General features: G+C 47.4%; 1 protein-coding gene across 4 annotated transcripts in view; it reads left to right on the top strand.

The window, feature by feature from the left end:
• Positions 1 to 14,789, top strand: part of GBF1 (golgi brefeldin A resistant guanine nucleotide exchange factor 1) — a 111,056-nt gene extending 96,267 nt beyond the window's left edge. For 3 of the 4 annotated variants that reach the window (XM_075505026.1, XM_075505023.1, XM_075505025.1), the window contains 17 exons: positions 2,269 to 2,445; positions 2,942 to 3,006; positions 3,105 to 3,228; positions 3,805 to 3,876; positions 5,040 to 5,134; positions 5,587 to 5,740; positions 5,956 to 6,178; positions 7,885 to 8,048; positions 8,359 to 8,605; positions 8,999 to 9,198; positions 10,165 to 10,315; positions 10,700 to 10,830; positions 11,192 to 11,293; positions 11,865 to 11,978; positions 12,231 to 12,408; positions 12,617 to 12,751; positions 13,092 to 14,789. In XM_075505026.1, coding sequence (XP_075361141.1) covers positions 2,269 to 2,445; positions 2,942 to 3,006; positions 3,105 to 3,228; positions 3,805 to 3,876; positions 5,040 to 5,134; positions 5,587 to 5,740; positions 5,956 to 6,178; positions 7,885 to 8,048; positions 8,359 to 8,605; positions 8,999 to 9,198; positions 10,165 to 10,315; positions 10,700 to 10,830; positions 11,192 to 11,293; positions 11,865 to 11,978; positions 12,231 to 12,408; positions 12,617 to 12,751; positions 13,092 to 13,378 — 2,619 coding nt within the window. In that variant the 3' untranslated portion in view covers positions 13,379 to 14,789. The remainder of the gene's footprint in view (positions 1 to 2,268; positions 2,446 to 2,941; positions 3,007 to 3,104; positions 3,229 to 3,804; positions 3,877 to 5,039; positions 5,135 to 5,586; positions 5,741 to 5,955; positions 6,179 to 7,884; positions 8,049 to 8,358; positions 8,606 to 8,998; positions 9,199 to 10,164; positions 10,316 to 10,699; positions 10,831 to 11,191; positions 11,294 to 11,864; positions 11,979 to 12,230; positions 12,409 to 12,616; positions 12,752 to 13,091) is intronic. The other variant, XM_075505024.1, reaches the window with a different exon arrangement.
• Positions 14,790 to 15,133: the final 344 nt, after the last annotated feature.

Below are 15,133 nucleotides of genomic sequence, written 5' to 3'. Positions count from 1 at the left end.
TCTGTTGGTGTGTTACAGCATCAGCCTGTTTTTCCCCAAGGTGTTTGATAGACAGTGCGTGGCAGACCATGCATTGTGCTAAGGAGAAGATGACAGCAACTCCTTTAAAGGGTCATAACTCACAAAGAATCTCACAGCATTGCTCTGAGAACCAGTGCAAGACCCACAGTAAGCAGAATAAAATTGCCACACATACAAAAAGGGGAAACAAGATCATTCAAGACTGAAAGCATGGGAGTAAAAAGGCCAAGACAGGTGATTTTTTTTATTATTTTTTTTTTTTTTAATCCCTTGAAGGGATAGCGGAAAGGGAACAGTCCTGCAAATTAATCCAGTTAATGGAATTAGGCTGCAGGGAAATAGAATTGTTTGGACTGGGTGTTTTGTATCACTTGCATTCTGGCATTGGTAGCAGTGAAAAAGTACCAGGTTGACTATTAAAAGACAAAGAAATCCCAAGTGGTTGGGTTTCTTTAGATACCCTCTTCCTCCACATCTCACAACAGTAAAGATTAAATACTTGATCCTCTCCAGGCATACCAGGCCTCGAGACTACCAATACATAACACAAGCAGAAGAATGTCTGCCATGAAACAACTGTTTGACACAGATTTACACAGCAGAAGCAACTAGACTAAGCCCTCAGAGGCACTAGCTATTGCCAGCTGCATCCCATCTAGTTGTGAGACTGGAATCTGGAGCAGTCTGGGGTCTGTGTAAATTAAGAAAGCATGTCTTTTGGTGATGATGTAGAATCAGGGACTTCTGGATTTGAAGAAGGTTGTGAGTTCTTATCTTTGTCCAGATTCCAAGTACACCAATTACTTTCTGCTGTCCTAAATTCCTGTAAGGCTTGGAGACAGTAGTGGAATATGACAACTGAACAAATATTTGAGAGACAGTCTGGTGGAAGGGGAGAAGGAGGGGCTGTCTTCAGGGGCTGAGGAGACAAAACAAAGAGCAACTGTTAGAAAGAAAGGGAAGAATATCGAAGTGTCACTTAGTTGCTAGTCACTTCCCAGGTCAGATCATCCTGGTGATCAGGCATCCTCTCCAAGCACTGCAATTGCTATGCATGGCCACTTTGGTTCAAAGAAGAGGAATGGAAAGAAACATGGAGGGGCATTAAGTGATTTAAGAAGAGCAAATGCCCCACTTCTTGATCCACAGTTAAGACTCATACTGACTCAGTGTATAAGTAGTAGCAAAACCCCTGTGTGATTTAATTCAGTGGTTGTGGCTTGTTGCCACAGTGCAAAACCAGGCATATTGCTGTTTGCACTCTGAGAGTTCAGTGATGTATTCATGTGGTTTCCCATAGGAACAATGGAAAAAACTAATTGATTGTCACGTTTCTGCCAGACTTCTAATGGAGTTCACCTCTAGATCAAAGACCCATTTTGATAATGGTTTTTGCCAGCAATCTGGCTGAAGCAAGAGCTAGTTTTTCTGAACTTCAGGTCTGAGATAGGATGGATTGAAAATGTGGCTCTTCCAATCTCCTGTCTTCTCTCTCCTTTCTTGATGAAGGAATAAATATGGGTTTTGTCCACATAAGCAAGAGAATGGCAAAGCCCACCTCTTGTCAAAAGGAGCATTGCAATGAGCTTAAGTAACTGCAGAAACATGGAGCGTGTTACAGTGTCTGATACTAGCTCACATGGTTGCTGGGGTTTTTTTCTTGTTTTGGCAGCATATACTTTGGTTGGTTTAAATGACTTAGCACGCTTCTTGTATTTTGAAAAGCTGTGAGTATGTTAAACAGATTATGAGGAATTGTGATCCAGCATTTATTGGCAGAGACTGTATGTCAGGGTTCATCACTCTTTGAATCTTGCTGTTACGTACTGGTAGGAGTAGCTTTGCAAGTCAGTAATGCTTTTGGCCATAGTTTCCTTCTCTAACAGTAAAGCGGAGTAATTGCTACTTCCAGAGGAGATGTGGTACTTTTTGTAGAAGGCTTTGATCCTGGAATGAGTTCCCATAGCAGAATAAATTAGTGTTAGTGAGTTTTCAGCAAGCACTTTCAAAGTGTGGTGTATTGTTGTCATTCTTGTAGAGCTTATGTCTAGGTGGTTCAGTGATTCAGCTTGTATCAGGTAAGTTGTCTTGTCCTTTGTGCAAAGTGAATGAGCTGAGGAGTTATCCAAGCATCGTATACAGAATTGTTGTCTTTCCCGTAACCAGTTCTGAACAGTCTGCCCTAATTTGCGTTGAAAAGAAAACATCTCTTGCTGACTGATTGCCACCCCCTCTTCTTTCCTGCAGTCTATTGAGAACCTGCCCACTGTTTTTGGAAGTAATCCCAAGGCCCATATTGCAGCAAAGACTGTGTTTCACTTGGCCCATCGCCATGGTGACATTCTGCGGGAGGGCTGGAAAAACATCATGGAGGCCATGCTACAGCTTTTCCGAGCAGAGCTGCTGCCCAAGGCCATGGTGGAGGTAATAATAGCTGGCCCATGGGTAATTGAAGAGTAGGGGAGTGGGAAGCTGGCTTTTCATAGAACCAGCTCAAAGAGGAGGAGAGCTCTCTTGCAAAGGCCTGGCTTTAGTAAAGTGTGTACAGAGCTAGAAAGCCTGCAAAGGGTGTAGTGTTCGAGTTATGTGCAGGGTCCAGCTTCTTTTGTAGGGTTTCATTTTTTTTCTCATTTTACTTTTTGTTGGATTTGAGAAATTCTGGCATTCATTTTACTTGAACAGATTTTTACTATTGTGCAGAAGAGGGACATGCTTATAGGCATGAACTATTAGAGCACAACATTGGTATTGCCAGATGGGGGTGACACTTTACTGAAGGGCTGAAGAGCTGGGGTTGGCTGCCTACACATGGGCAGTTGGGTGTAGTGTTTCATCACTAAGTGAAACATTATGGGGCTGGGGGGGAAGGCTACAAAGAAGTAGACAATTTGTCACATACATGTTCTGGTCTGTCTTCCAGGTCGAAGACTTTGTGGATCCTAATGGCAAAATCTATCTGCAACGTGAGGAGACACCATCTAACCGGTGAGTGTCAATAGCCCAGGCAGTCCTTTTTGTACCAAAGCTGGAGAATAATATTGATTTCTTGTTTTCTCACTGGTGCTGGTGTCTTCTGATTGCAGTGGTGAATCTACAGTGCTGAGTTTTGTTAGTTGGCTCACCCTCAGTGGGACGGAGCAATCTGGTATGAGGGGGCCATCTACAGAGACACAGGAGGCAAAGCGAACAGCTCTGGAATGCATAAAGGTAACATACAGGCTGTAAAAGAACCTGCTTTTGTTTGTGGTGACAGTACTATGTGAATAATGGGCAACAGAAGCATAAATATGCATGCTTCTAGGCAGTATTGCAGGTTCCAGAGGACTTGGGAATTGTAAGAAACTACAGAGGAGTGTATCTGCATTGACAGCTAAAGGGTCTTAAGTGCTGTTATGTACAAATGTAGTAGCACGTGAAAACAGGAACGATCCCCCACAAGAGGCTGGGATCTGCCCTTGACATCACAGTCCTATAATTGAAGACAAATTAATAAATTCTCAAATGACTAATCTTTTCCAAGACAGTGTTAAGGCGTATAGTGCCAACAAAATCTGAACCTGGGGTTTGAGAAGTGTGTGGACAGAGGAGTTAGCTGTTAAAATCTGTCTAGCACAGATCAGGTCTGTTAAAGGTAATTGATGTTAAAGGAGTGAACTAGCTGGCAGGAGTTGTGTTCAAGCCACTATTTGTATCTTTCCTGGGAACAAGCTGTGTTTCTGGAGGATCTGTTTGTATGCCTTCCCCATCCCCCAGATGCGCAGTTCTCTTTTCTGTCTTTTGCAGCAATGTGATCCTGAGAAGTTGATCACAGAGAGCAAATTCCTCCAACTTGAATCCCTCCAGGAGCTCATGAAGGTGAGAGAGATATTGGGCAAGGAATTGGACTGGAGATGGAATAAGTATACTATGCATGATTATGGATATATGCTGTGTACTGTGTAGGAGCTTAAGGTTATGGTCTTTCATCTCTTCTGGTGTACTGTGTGCCTAATGAGAACATTCTAAAAGGCCACTTTAGAGGCAAGAGCTGTACAGAAATATTTGACTGTGTGCCCCTAGGTAGCGTGGTACCTGGGTGCTGTGGGAGACGTAATAAGGCTGGACTGACTAGCCTTTGGGCTAGAGAAGCTCATCTCCCTGAGGGAGGGTAGTTACTTACCTGGTTCTCAGGCTAGTGTGGAGTTTGAGACCACTCCAGGGTGTAGAACGAATCTGGCTGCTACTCACCATTTCCAAAAGCAAATAGTGCAGTGCAACCCTTGTGGGGATGCTGTGTGGGCTGGCAACGTGTGTTGCCTAACTCCAGGGCTCCTTAAAGTGCAAGTGCTTTTCCCTTCAAGCTGCTGTAATTGCAATTCACTGGCTTCATCAGTAGGGCACATGACACTACTGAGACTTGTGCTAAAACAAAGGAAAGGTTTATTTATCAAGGCTTGCTGCAGAGGTTCAGAAGAATAGGTATTGAGTTTCAAAATAAAAGATGAAGAACAATACTTAAAACAGCTAAAGCAGAACTTGCTGTTTGGATCACACAAAGACCACTATGTTGCTGGCCCACGTAGAGAAGTGGTGACTTGGTTTTTGTGTACTATCTCAGTTCTGGGGGAACATTTTACTCTTACCCCTATTATGTCAGGAATTCTCCCTTCATATGCAAGCCGATGGCTTGAGAGGAATAATTCCAGTATTGGTAGTCATTCCTAGGAATGTCTGCCTTTTCTGTGCTTCACATATTCTTAGCAAGAAGCTGCTGTCTTTCAGAGTTCCTCTCCATCTGAGAGACTTTGTCAGAGTTTTAGTATCTTTTAAGTTCATATTGCATCTTGCATAATAAAAAGATATAATTTTTCATATATTTAGCTTTACCTCTATCCAATGCATTTTTGATAGACTATGCATGACCTCACCAGACAGTGGAGTGTAGTTTTTCCCAGACTCAAAGCATTCTGTTGGTCCTTACTTGTTGGTCCCCCAGTTTTCAGGGTTTGTGATTCACAAATATTTCCTGGCTTTTCTAGGCTCTAATCTCTGTGACTCCTGATGAGGAGACATATGATGAAGAGGATGCTGCCTTCTGCTTGGAGATGCTTCTGAGGATTGTGCTAGAGAATAGGTATGACCTTGAAATACATGCAGATTCATTGTAAATGTCCCTGCTTTACTGCAGCTGCTGCCTGGGTCCAGGGAATGAGTTCCTTATGTGCTCGGTTTGCCAGCTTGAAACAGCATGTGGCTGTAATTTCAGGGCTTAGTAATTCCACTCTAGCATGTGCAAACAGAGGAGCTATTCGCCCATGAATTATTGCTTGATATCCTGAGATTTGGAGAACATAAACTAAACTCTGGAGGGAGAATTCTCCCACCTGATTGCTTTGCAAGTAATGAAGTAAATAAGAAATTTGACGGCTTTGTTGTTTCTATGTGTCTGTTCTTATATCTCCTGGCTGGAGTTTTTCATTGAAATGAAGAAATACAGGGTTGTCTGGAGTTCTGGGAGAGGTAGCTGGATCCCGCTTGTCTCATCTCCTTTCATCCTACCCTTTCCCTCCTCCTTGTTGTGGCTAGGGACCGTGTGACCTGTGTCTGGCAAACTGTCCGAGACCACCTCTATCATCTCTGTGTCCACGCGATGGAGTTCTGCTTCTTGGTGGAGAGGGCAGTGGTGGGGCTGCTGAGACTGGCAATTCGGCTCCTTCGTCGGGAAGAAATCAGCGCGCAGGTAAGGGATTTTTGAAAGTCAGTTACAGGGGTTTTGTGGCTACATCTGGCAACACAGGAAACCAGTTGCTGTTGGATGGACCCACATTTAACCTGTCTGTGGTGTAGGTAACAACAAACAGCAGTTGTAAGTAGCTCTAAATAAATGAAGGGGGACTTTGCTGGAGAATGGAGTGTAAATAATAGGGTGTTATTCTTGTCTCCTTCTCTGGCCAGGTTCTCCTCTCATTACGTATCCTGCTCATGATGAAGCCAAATGTGCTGTCCAGAGTTAGCCATGAGGTTGCCTACGGCCTCCATGAACTCCTGAAGACGAATGCTGCAAACATTCACTCCGGGGATGACTGGTACACGCTCTTCACCCTCCTGGAGTGTATTGGGTCTGGAGTGAAGCCACCTGCAGCCCTGCAGGTTACAGCAAGGGCAGATAACGACACAGGTAAGACAGGCCGGCTTTTGCTAGGAAATCTGATGCCTGCCTGCCAGATAAGCAGCTGCTTCCTCAAGCTTTTCAATTAGCAAAGGGGACTGCAAGAAAACAAAGCTGATATTAAACTACATTAGCAAGATTAAAGACCAGCACCTGCTGTTCACTCCTATCCCATGGTCTGTCCCTGTCTCTACTCTGCCATCTCTTCCTACTCAGTGAGCAGCAGTCCAGGTGCTAGTCCCTGGGGGAGCAGTGGGAGGAAAACTGATATCAGTTGTAGCAGCTGTAGAAGGTCTTTGCTCTACCCAAGGAGCATTTTCTGCTGGTTGTGCTCTGGTGCCTTGGGTAATATAGCCTTAATCTCTCATCTGGGTGTGTAATGTAAACCCAGCTGTTGTTCCTGTCATACTTGCTTCTTTTGTGGGACTGACTCCTTTCTGTCCCCATTTTAAAGATCTCGTAAAGCGAGTTGTTCTTTAGAATTCTATTTCCAAATCCGTTTGTGTTCAGAGTGCCTGAACCATTCCCACAAGACCAACCCACTATTTCCCACTTCTCTTGACTGTGTTAGAAAGACGGTCTTTTCAGCAAACTGTTCCTGTTTCGCTTTAGCCAGCTGGCAGTGTATTTGAGGCTGACAGCTTCAGACTTTTAAAGCAAACAGCAAGAAGAGGCTTTTCCAGAAGCCTTCGTTTTCCTCTTTGCTTTTCTAGGTCCTTTTTCCTTGCTAGGTCCTGATGCTTTGCACTAGACAGATGGGAGAAACCTGATTTTGCAAAATCGCTATGGCCTTTGCCTTCTGGGCTAATGCTGGGCTATCTTCTCCCTCTTTTTTTTTTTTTTTTTTTTTTCCCCTGCTTCTGTCTTTGCTGATTGAGCAAACTACTTGACTGTGGCACCTTGCACATCAGAACATTAGTTCTCTTTACCTCCTGAAAATGATCGGTGCACTGTGTTCACAGCAAGTCTGTCTCTCTGCTGTTGAGTTTCTAGATAATGTTGAATCATGGAGAGAATGAATTTCTGCTTCTAAATAACATTATATCAGTAGCTTAAATTTGGCACTTGCAAAGGTTTCTGTGCTTGGGACATGAAATTTAAGGTTATCCTTAAGTCCTAAAAAAAGTCAGAGAAGGTAGATCTGACAGGTGTGGAACATGGTAATGTAGATTGCTGTTCATGAGAGAGACTTTACCAGTATTAGTGTGGAGCTGAGTGACCCCAGAGGCCCTGCGTGAGTCATGTCATTCCATGTTGTGCTTTTGGAGTTGTCTTGGCTGAACCTAGCACCTCCAGGTGCTACTTCTGCTACTACAGAACTACTTTAAGTAGTTCTTAAAGCGTGTGGTACATCTGATTCTTCCCCCAGGATCAAAGCACTAGACTTCCTGCCCTTTTTAAATCCACAGTCAGGCTGACAAGTGACATAGCAGAGGATGGAGAGCCCCTTCTCTCTGAAGGGGAAAGCCAGACATACCTACAGGGGAGAAACAGTATCAAAAATCTGTGTTTCCTGCTGTCTCCTGTGCATGCTCCTGTCATAGTTGTTCTTCCTCTCACAGGAGGAGAAGCCTGGCCCAGTTTCTTCCAGGGCCCACTGGTGTTCCTAGCTGATGCTGATCTGACTAATCTGGATTGCTTCTCCCTAATCCACAGCTACTCTTCCAAGTGCTTGATTTGGCTTTGATCGAAAACCCATGCCTTTTGTCTTGAAGGTGCTCAGTCAGACAGTGAGGTCTCCTCCTCCTATCATCCAAGTGACATGAGCCTGGACCGTGGCTACACCTCTGATTCGGAGGTGTACACAGACCACGGGAAGCCAGGCAAGATGCATCGCTCGGTGACAGATGTGGATGTCATGAACAGTGGCTGGCTAGTGGTAAGTAGCCAATGGGCTTCTGGTGCCTGAAGAAGACTACTCCTAGCATGGTTGTGGGCAGAGGGTGTGGTAGGGAGAGAAGGAACAAGACAGTAGAAAAGAGAGCTAAGATGAGCTGACAATGTAAATGGAGGATGGGGAGGAGATGCAGATGGAGAGGAGAAAGCTTGGAGGCAAATGAGGAAGAAAGGGAAATGGATCCTACAGAAACGTTACCTGTTGGCTTCAGAAGAAAGGCCTTTTCAGCGTGTGCATGAGGTGCTGCTTGTTATGCTGCCCTCTCCTGCTGCCCTCTTGCTGTGCCCTGCAGGTGGGGAAAGATGACATCGACACCTCCAGATCCACTGCTGGGCTCAGCAGGTTGGGGCCATCTCCTCTTGTCAACCAGTACAGCCTGACTGTGGGGCTGGATTTGGGCCCACATGACACAAAGTCTCTCATGAAGTGTGTAGAGTCCCTGTCCTTCATCGTGCGAGATGCTGCCCACGTTACACCTGAGAACTTCGAACTCTGTGTCAAAACCATCCGCATCTTTGTGGAGGCGAGCTTGAATGGGGGTAAGATGGCCCTTGGTTTGACAATCAAGATTGGGCTTGGGGTGGCCAGTTGGGAAGAAGTGTGAAGTATACTGTCTGGGAACGAGTCCCGAAACCCCAGAAAATGGTCTGCTGTGAAAAAAGTGTCCTGGCTCCTGCTGGCAGCAGGGACCTTATTCTTATCCCTCTCTGGGATGGAGGGGAGGTCTGGAGCTGATGTGGAGGTAGCGGTATCAGCTGTTGCTGAAGGCTGTTCCTGAGGGCTGCTGGCTACCTCTTCAAGCAGGTACTTGTCATTTCACAGGACAGGGCCCTCCACTGGGGATACCAAAAGGTGGCTGCTGTGTGTGTTGAAAGGTAGAAAATTTTCTAGTGGAGTGTGTATATGGTATGTTGCTGCCTTTCACTTTCTAGGCTACAAGTCCCAGGAGAAAAGGGGGAAGAGCCACAGGTATGATGGTAAATCCAGTCGGTTAAAAAAAAAGCCAAAGGAGAGCTCCACACGGCGATCACGGGTCTTGAGCCAGCACCAGGCGCACACACATAGTGATGAGGACGAGGATGAGAGCATCCCTGCCAGCTACCACACTGTGTCTTTACAGGTTAGTCAGGACGTAAGTATAGCAAGGATTTCCTCCTCTCCTTTCCCATACTCAGGGCCTTGCTAGGGAGTCACTGGGATTCTTCATGGGGTGAGGGGGGGCTGCATCCTGGGTTAGTGTGTACTGGATGGCAGAGGGTGGCTCTGGTGGCAGTGTGTGGTTCTGCAGCGAAAGAGGAAGACTGGACAGGCAAAAGCAGAGTAGCAGTGTACTGAAAAGCAAGAAGGGTGGGGTCTGGAGCTGTGAGTTGCTATAGTAGGTAAGATGGATGTGGATCAAGGGCATTTGGAGGCATGAGGTTCATGTAGGATTAGTGGGGAGTCTGACAGGGCATCTGAGCTTATGGAGAGGGGAAAGCCCTGTGGGCTGAGACACTGGGATTTCAAGTACAGAGGACTGGGATAAGGGAGTCCATTTCTCTCTCCAGCTGGTACTTCAAAGGTGTGAAGGCACAGGCCTGCTGACTGCCAGGCTGTTGGGCCTCAGTTCAGTAGTAAAGTGACTAGAATGCTGTGACTAAATGCCCATACGGAGTTGTTCTGAGGGAGCTTTGCTTGTGCTTCATGCTTTTCTTGTTTAAAAAAAAAAAAAAAAAAAAAAAGTTGCAGAGAGTTGTCCCTGGACAGCATAGCTGAATCACTGGGTTTCTCCCTCTGCCTGGGAGAGTCAATGCTCTGTGCCAGGAAAGGCTCCATTCTTTCTCCTGGCAGGACTGGGATACTGTTCCTTGAAGACGGGATTGACATGGCTACTGAACTGACACAAATCTTGCTGAAGATGCCTGGCACTTGACCACTTAGGGAGAGCACAGACAGCAGGGCCTGACACCGTCTCCATAGCTATACATGGTTATGTACACACAGGAAGAAGGCTTGAGTAGCTGTGAGCCTTTTAGCATTGGTTTGGGGAAGAGCAGACACCAGGGTTGCTTCAAAAATTTACATGTGTGTGTTGCTTAATGTGATGCTTGACTTGCAGCTCCTGGACCTCATGCACACCTTGCACACACGAGCAGCCACCATCTATAGCTCCTGGGCAGAGGAGCAACGCCATCTAGAGACAGCAGGGAGGAAAATCGAAGCAGATTCCCGAACACTGTGGTCCAACTGCTGGTGTCCTTTGCTACAGGGTAAAGCCATCCCCTTGTGATGAGAGTGAGCAGAGAAACTTCCAAAATAATGGCAGCACTCAGGAAAGTTGAGGAGCCAAGAACTAACTGCAGAAAGCAGGCGGAGATTGTTTTTAGGGTCTGCTGTAATAGAAAAAGAACTTGGATGAGATCCGGAAAGGTGTCTTTAAGCATGAGTTAGCTGCCAGCTTGCTTCTGGACCCGACAGTAGATTCCCAGTCTGTGGCCTGGAACAAGTATAATGCTTTTTCTTTTTTTTCCACCACCCCCACCCCCCCAACCCCCCAAGAATGTTTGATCTTCATTAGACTTTTCACCCTAGACTAGGGAAGTAGGGTTGTGACACTTTCCCTGTGGGCTTTGTCCTGAATCCCTCTCTTGCAGGTATTGCCTGGCTGTGCTGTGATGCCCGACGCCAGGTACGGATGCAGGCACTCACTTACTTGCAGCGGGCCCTCCTGGTACATGACCTGCAGGCCCTGGATGCCCTGGAATGGGAGTCCTGCTTCAACAAGGTAACCTCCTGGCTGGGCTGGGCATGTAGGCAGGACAGCATTGTCATGAAGAGCAAAGCTGTGTGCGGGAGTGGCAGAATGGTGTCCTACTTCAGCACCATCTTCTTGAGCAGCTTGTTCACCACAACAGACAAGGCATTCCCTACTCTGATCCTGTGAAAACTTCCTCTCTGCCTAGGCTTCTGACAGAGCCTCTTGGAGTATTGGAATGATCCACTCATTTCCACTTCCCATTGCTTCTCCCATGCTCTCTGCCTAGAAGCCACCAGTCCCAAAAGCCAGCTCCTTCCTGTAAGGCTGTCTGTGCAAATCTAATCAGTCACTTTTCAGCTCTGAAATATCGATGTGTCTGATCCAACAGGTGCTGTTCCCTCTGCTAACCAAGCTACTCGAGAACATCAGCCCAGCTGACGTTGGTGGGATGGAAGAAACTAGGATGAGAGCCTCAACACTACTCTCCAAGGTGAGCATGCTTCTGCTGCCTGAAAGCTCAGGGGAAACCATGTGCCTCAAAAAACCCAAACTGTTTGCTGTATTAGCTTCTCAGCATCTCTGATCTGGATAGGTGTCAGTTTGCTGGGCTTCTCCACCACCTTCTGCTGTTGGAACATGCCTTCTTTCCAGAACTGTCTCCATGATCCTGGCCTTCGGAAAAGTTGTCAGGAAGGAGTTTGTGACTTTATGAAGAATGGAGAGAGAAGTATTTCACCCAACATTAGTTGAAGACAGTCTGTTCTAGTGGTGAAATGATGCATGTCACAAGCTAATAGTACTGACCTAAGGCAGAGAGTCTGGAAGGGCTGGAAGGCATGGTGATGCAGACTGCAGTGGCCTCATGCAAAGGAGACAAGATCCTCTCCTCTACATAAGCAGCTCAGAAGAGTGGAGGCCTCTGGCCTCTTCAGGCTGGGCCTATGCATGCTTCTAGCCTGCCACAAGGAGGGGGAATTCCAGATTTGCAAGACTGGCTTGTCAAGCTATGAGCAGCAGCCCTGATGCTACTTGTTGACAGTAGTTGTGGGGTTTTTTTCTAGGTGTTCCTTCAGCATCTCTCCCCGCTGCTCTCATTGACCACCTTTGCTGCCCTGTGGCTGACAATCCTGGACTTTATGGACAAATACATGCATGCTGGCTCCAGTGACTTACTGGTAAGGTGCTGAAAGTGATGCTGCAGTGCTTTGAACAACCATTTATCGATTTTAACCTTCTAAACTTGAAAGGTGGTTTGGTGTGGGTTTGTTTGTTTTTTTTTTTTAAACCTTCTAATCCTTCCAAAACCATTTTGTTCCATGGTCTCTCCCCTTGGCCTCTGTTTCCAAGTCAGCTCATCAGCTGTTTTGTGCTTTTGTTCATTGCTATATGTCCATTCTCTGTGTCCTGAAGAGCGTCTCTGATTACAGCTGGAGGCCATCCCAGAGTCTCTGAAGAATATGCTGCTTGTAATGGACACGGCTGGGATATTCCACAGTGCTGACTCTCGGACAGGATACTCGGATCTCTGGGAGATCACCTGGGAGCGGATTGACTGTTTCTTACCTAGGCTGCGGGATGAGCTCTTCAAACAGACAGTCATCCAAGGTACGAGGGGCTGAGAAACCTTAAGAAAACAGGTCTTGGACCCAGTGCTTGCACATTGTCCAGTACCCAACTGCCATAGTGCCTGGATGCTGATGAAATGATAGTTGCAGGAGGCTTTGGGAGCTTGGCACAAGGAGGACAAACTGAGGATGGGCAAAAGGAGTGAGCAAACTGGTGTGTGGGCTCACTGCTTGTTTTGTTTTCCTAGATCCTGTCCCCAGCATACCAATGGAGCAGCAGCATCAGAAATCAATAGTGTCTGCCCTGCCCCCTTCTGTGGGGGATGTGAGACCGGCCACCCACCTGGCTCCTTTGGAGAAGCCCTGTGAACTGGGTGCCAGTGGTGAGTCCTGTTTTCTTCTTTCTGGAGTCATCTTCCCAGCACAGTGGCATGGATCTGCTTTTCCTTGGTTTAGCATGATCTACAGTGACCAGGCCTCTGGTGTTGTGGAACTGTTGTGCTTCCAAATGGATAGGTTGTGCTGAGGTTATTGGGGTGGGCAGAGGTGGGGGCAGAATGCCTGTGATTGGCATCTGCTCCTCAGGGCCTCGTATGAAGGTATGTGGAAGGGGCAAGTCTGAAAAGGCCCCTGAGCTGATCTTCAGCCCTGCTTAGCTTTGAGCTGAAAGGTGACTTTTTCAGGGCCTGTGTAAGGATATATTTTGTCTCTTCCTTCTTCCAGAATCTGAGAGAGCCACTGCACCTGCCTCATCCTCCATCAGCACCTCTGCCTCTCCTTCTTTCCCAGCATCAGCTCCAACAAAGACAAGCCCTGTTACAGACATACCTCCTACGACAGCACAGCCGCCACTCATCCTGCAGCCTCTTGCCTCTCCCCTGCAGGTTGGGGTGCCACCTATGACTCTTCCAATCATTCTCAACCCAGCCCTAATTGAAGCCACCTCTCCTGTTCCCCTTTTAGCTACTCCACGGCCCACTGACCCCATGACAACCTCTGAAGTCAATTAGTTCGAGTGTGTCTGAGAACTGTCTGCTGAGGAAGCTCTGTGGGTGGAGGATGCTGGCCAAATGTTCTCTGGTAGTGGGCATGTTTGTTTTGGAAGATGATGCTAACCTGAGCAGAAGGGCTGCTGCCACAGTCCCCCTGGAGCACATCACATTCTGCTCCCTTCTTGTGGCAACCACCTAGAAATCCACGTAGAAATCCCTGTCTTCTTGGAAGGGTGCCCAGTTCCACTGACCAGTCTCCTTCCTGCCTTCACAATCTCAGGGGCTAGGCAATGCCCGCACCCAGCAGCCTGGGACCAAGCTGCCACCAGTTCATCTGGTGAAGAGGGAGAACTCTTTGATGTCACACCAGAGAGGGGCTGCAGTACAGGACTGCCTCTCAGATTATTCAGTCCAGTCCCTGGACAATTCCCCAGCCATTCCCTAGCTTTCCTCCCCATGCTTCTGGTCACGCTGCTTTGTTTGCAATCCGGGCATGCCTGGGTTCAGCAGGTTGAGAATTTTGTGTAGAAATATGGATTGCTTACAGTGCAGCTCCCAGCTTGCTACGTAGGGCTTCTTGTCTGCTCTAGCCACATGCTTTCCTTCCGCAACATGGATCACAGCAATCCCCATGCCAGACAGGGAGTAGGCAGCACAGGAGACTGGTAGGGGCAGCACTGCTTTCCTCCCTCCTCCTGTAAAGGTGATCAGGCTTTCTGGTTGGAGAGAGCAAATTCAGAAGGCTCTGCTTAGTTGAGCCGATGAGAAGAAAATGCAGAGTCCTGTGAGCTGAGAGCAGAGCACCATGGCCATCTCTCAAGCAGTGCTTGGGGAGCCACTCCCGCAGGGTGCACAGCAGTGCTGTGTTGTCCACCACTTGCTACATTGGCCTCTTGGTGTCCAGCCCCATTCCTTAGGAGAATCCTCTTCAGCTAGAGAAGATGTGGGGATCTGTGGCACCTGCTGACAGACACCCAGCAAGTCTGCTGTGCTTTCTCTTGGAAGCTCTGCAGAGATTGCACCCTTCTGCATCTTCTAGTTGTTGGGAGCCCACTTCCTTCTCCACCTAGAACGCCCCTGCAGCTGAGGCCCTGGTAGTCATTCTTGTGCTTCTGCCTTGCAGCAAAGATGTCCCGCTCTTCCACCCCCTCATGCCCAGAGCAGAGCTGGCTGCCCGGCAAGCGCTGTGTCTCCGTTCTTCCTTCTCTCTCGATTAGTTGGCTAAATTCTCAATAACGTCAATCTCAGAAATCCCACTGGTGACTGGGAGGGGCATGGGCGTGACTCCAACCCAGTGTATACTGTACTGAGAGGAACCGACAGTTGGGGGTGGGAGTACAACCAGTGTACATATAGAGTAAATGGCTACAAATCCAATGGACTTTTTACAGTGTAATAAATACATCCTGTAAATGAATGCTCCAGCGTTGCACTCCTTTTCTGTCGTGGTTCTGTGGCTCAGAGCTTTGGGAAGAGTAGAGTTTAGTTATCAAGGTGTTGTGCCTGGCTGTTCATTGCCTGGTTATCAAGGTGTAGCCCCTGGCTCCATATACCAGGACCCTCCAACAGAGTGCTCTGTCTGCGGGGAGCACAGAGGGACTTGCCCTAACAAACATTCAGCTTGTGGGGGTGGGGGGCTGCAGTGGAGGTTGGCCATCAAGGGGCTAAGCAGAAATGGTTCCCATCATGGGCAAAGCAGAGCTGTAACAGCTAGATTGCTCTTGCTTCTGGCAAGAAGTGTTGGCTAGAAAATTTCTGGTGTTATGTTGGTGT

Source organism: Mycteria americana, chromosome 6, assembly GCF_035582795.1.
Source record: "Mycteria americana isolate JAX WOST 10 ecotype Jacksonville Zoo and Gardens chromosome 6, USCA_MyAme_1.0, whole genome shotgun sequence".
NCBI lineage: Eukaryota > Metazoa > Chordata > Aves > Ciconiiformes > Ciconiidae > Mycteria > Mycteria americana.
Note: the sequence above shows the minus strand (reverse complement) of the source record. Positions and strands in the feature narration are given on the sequence as shown.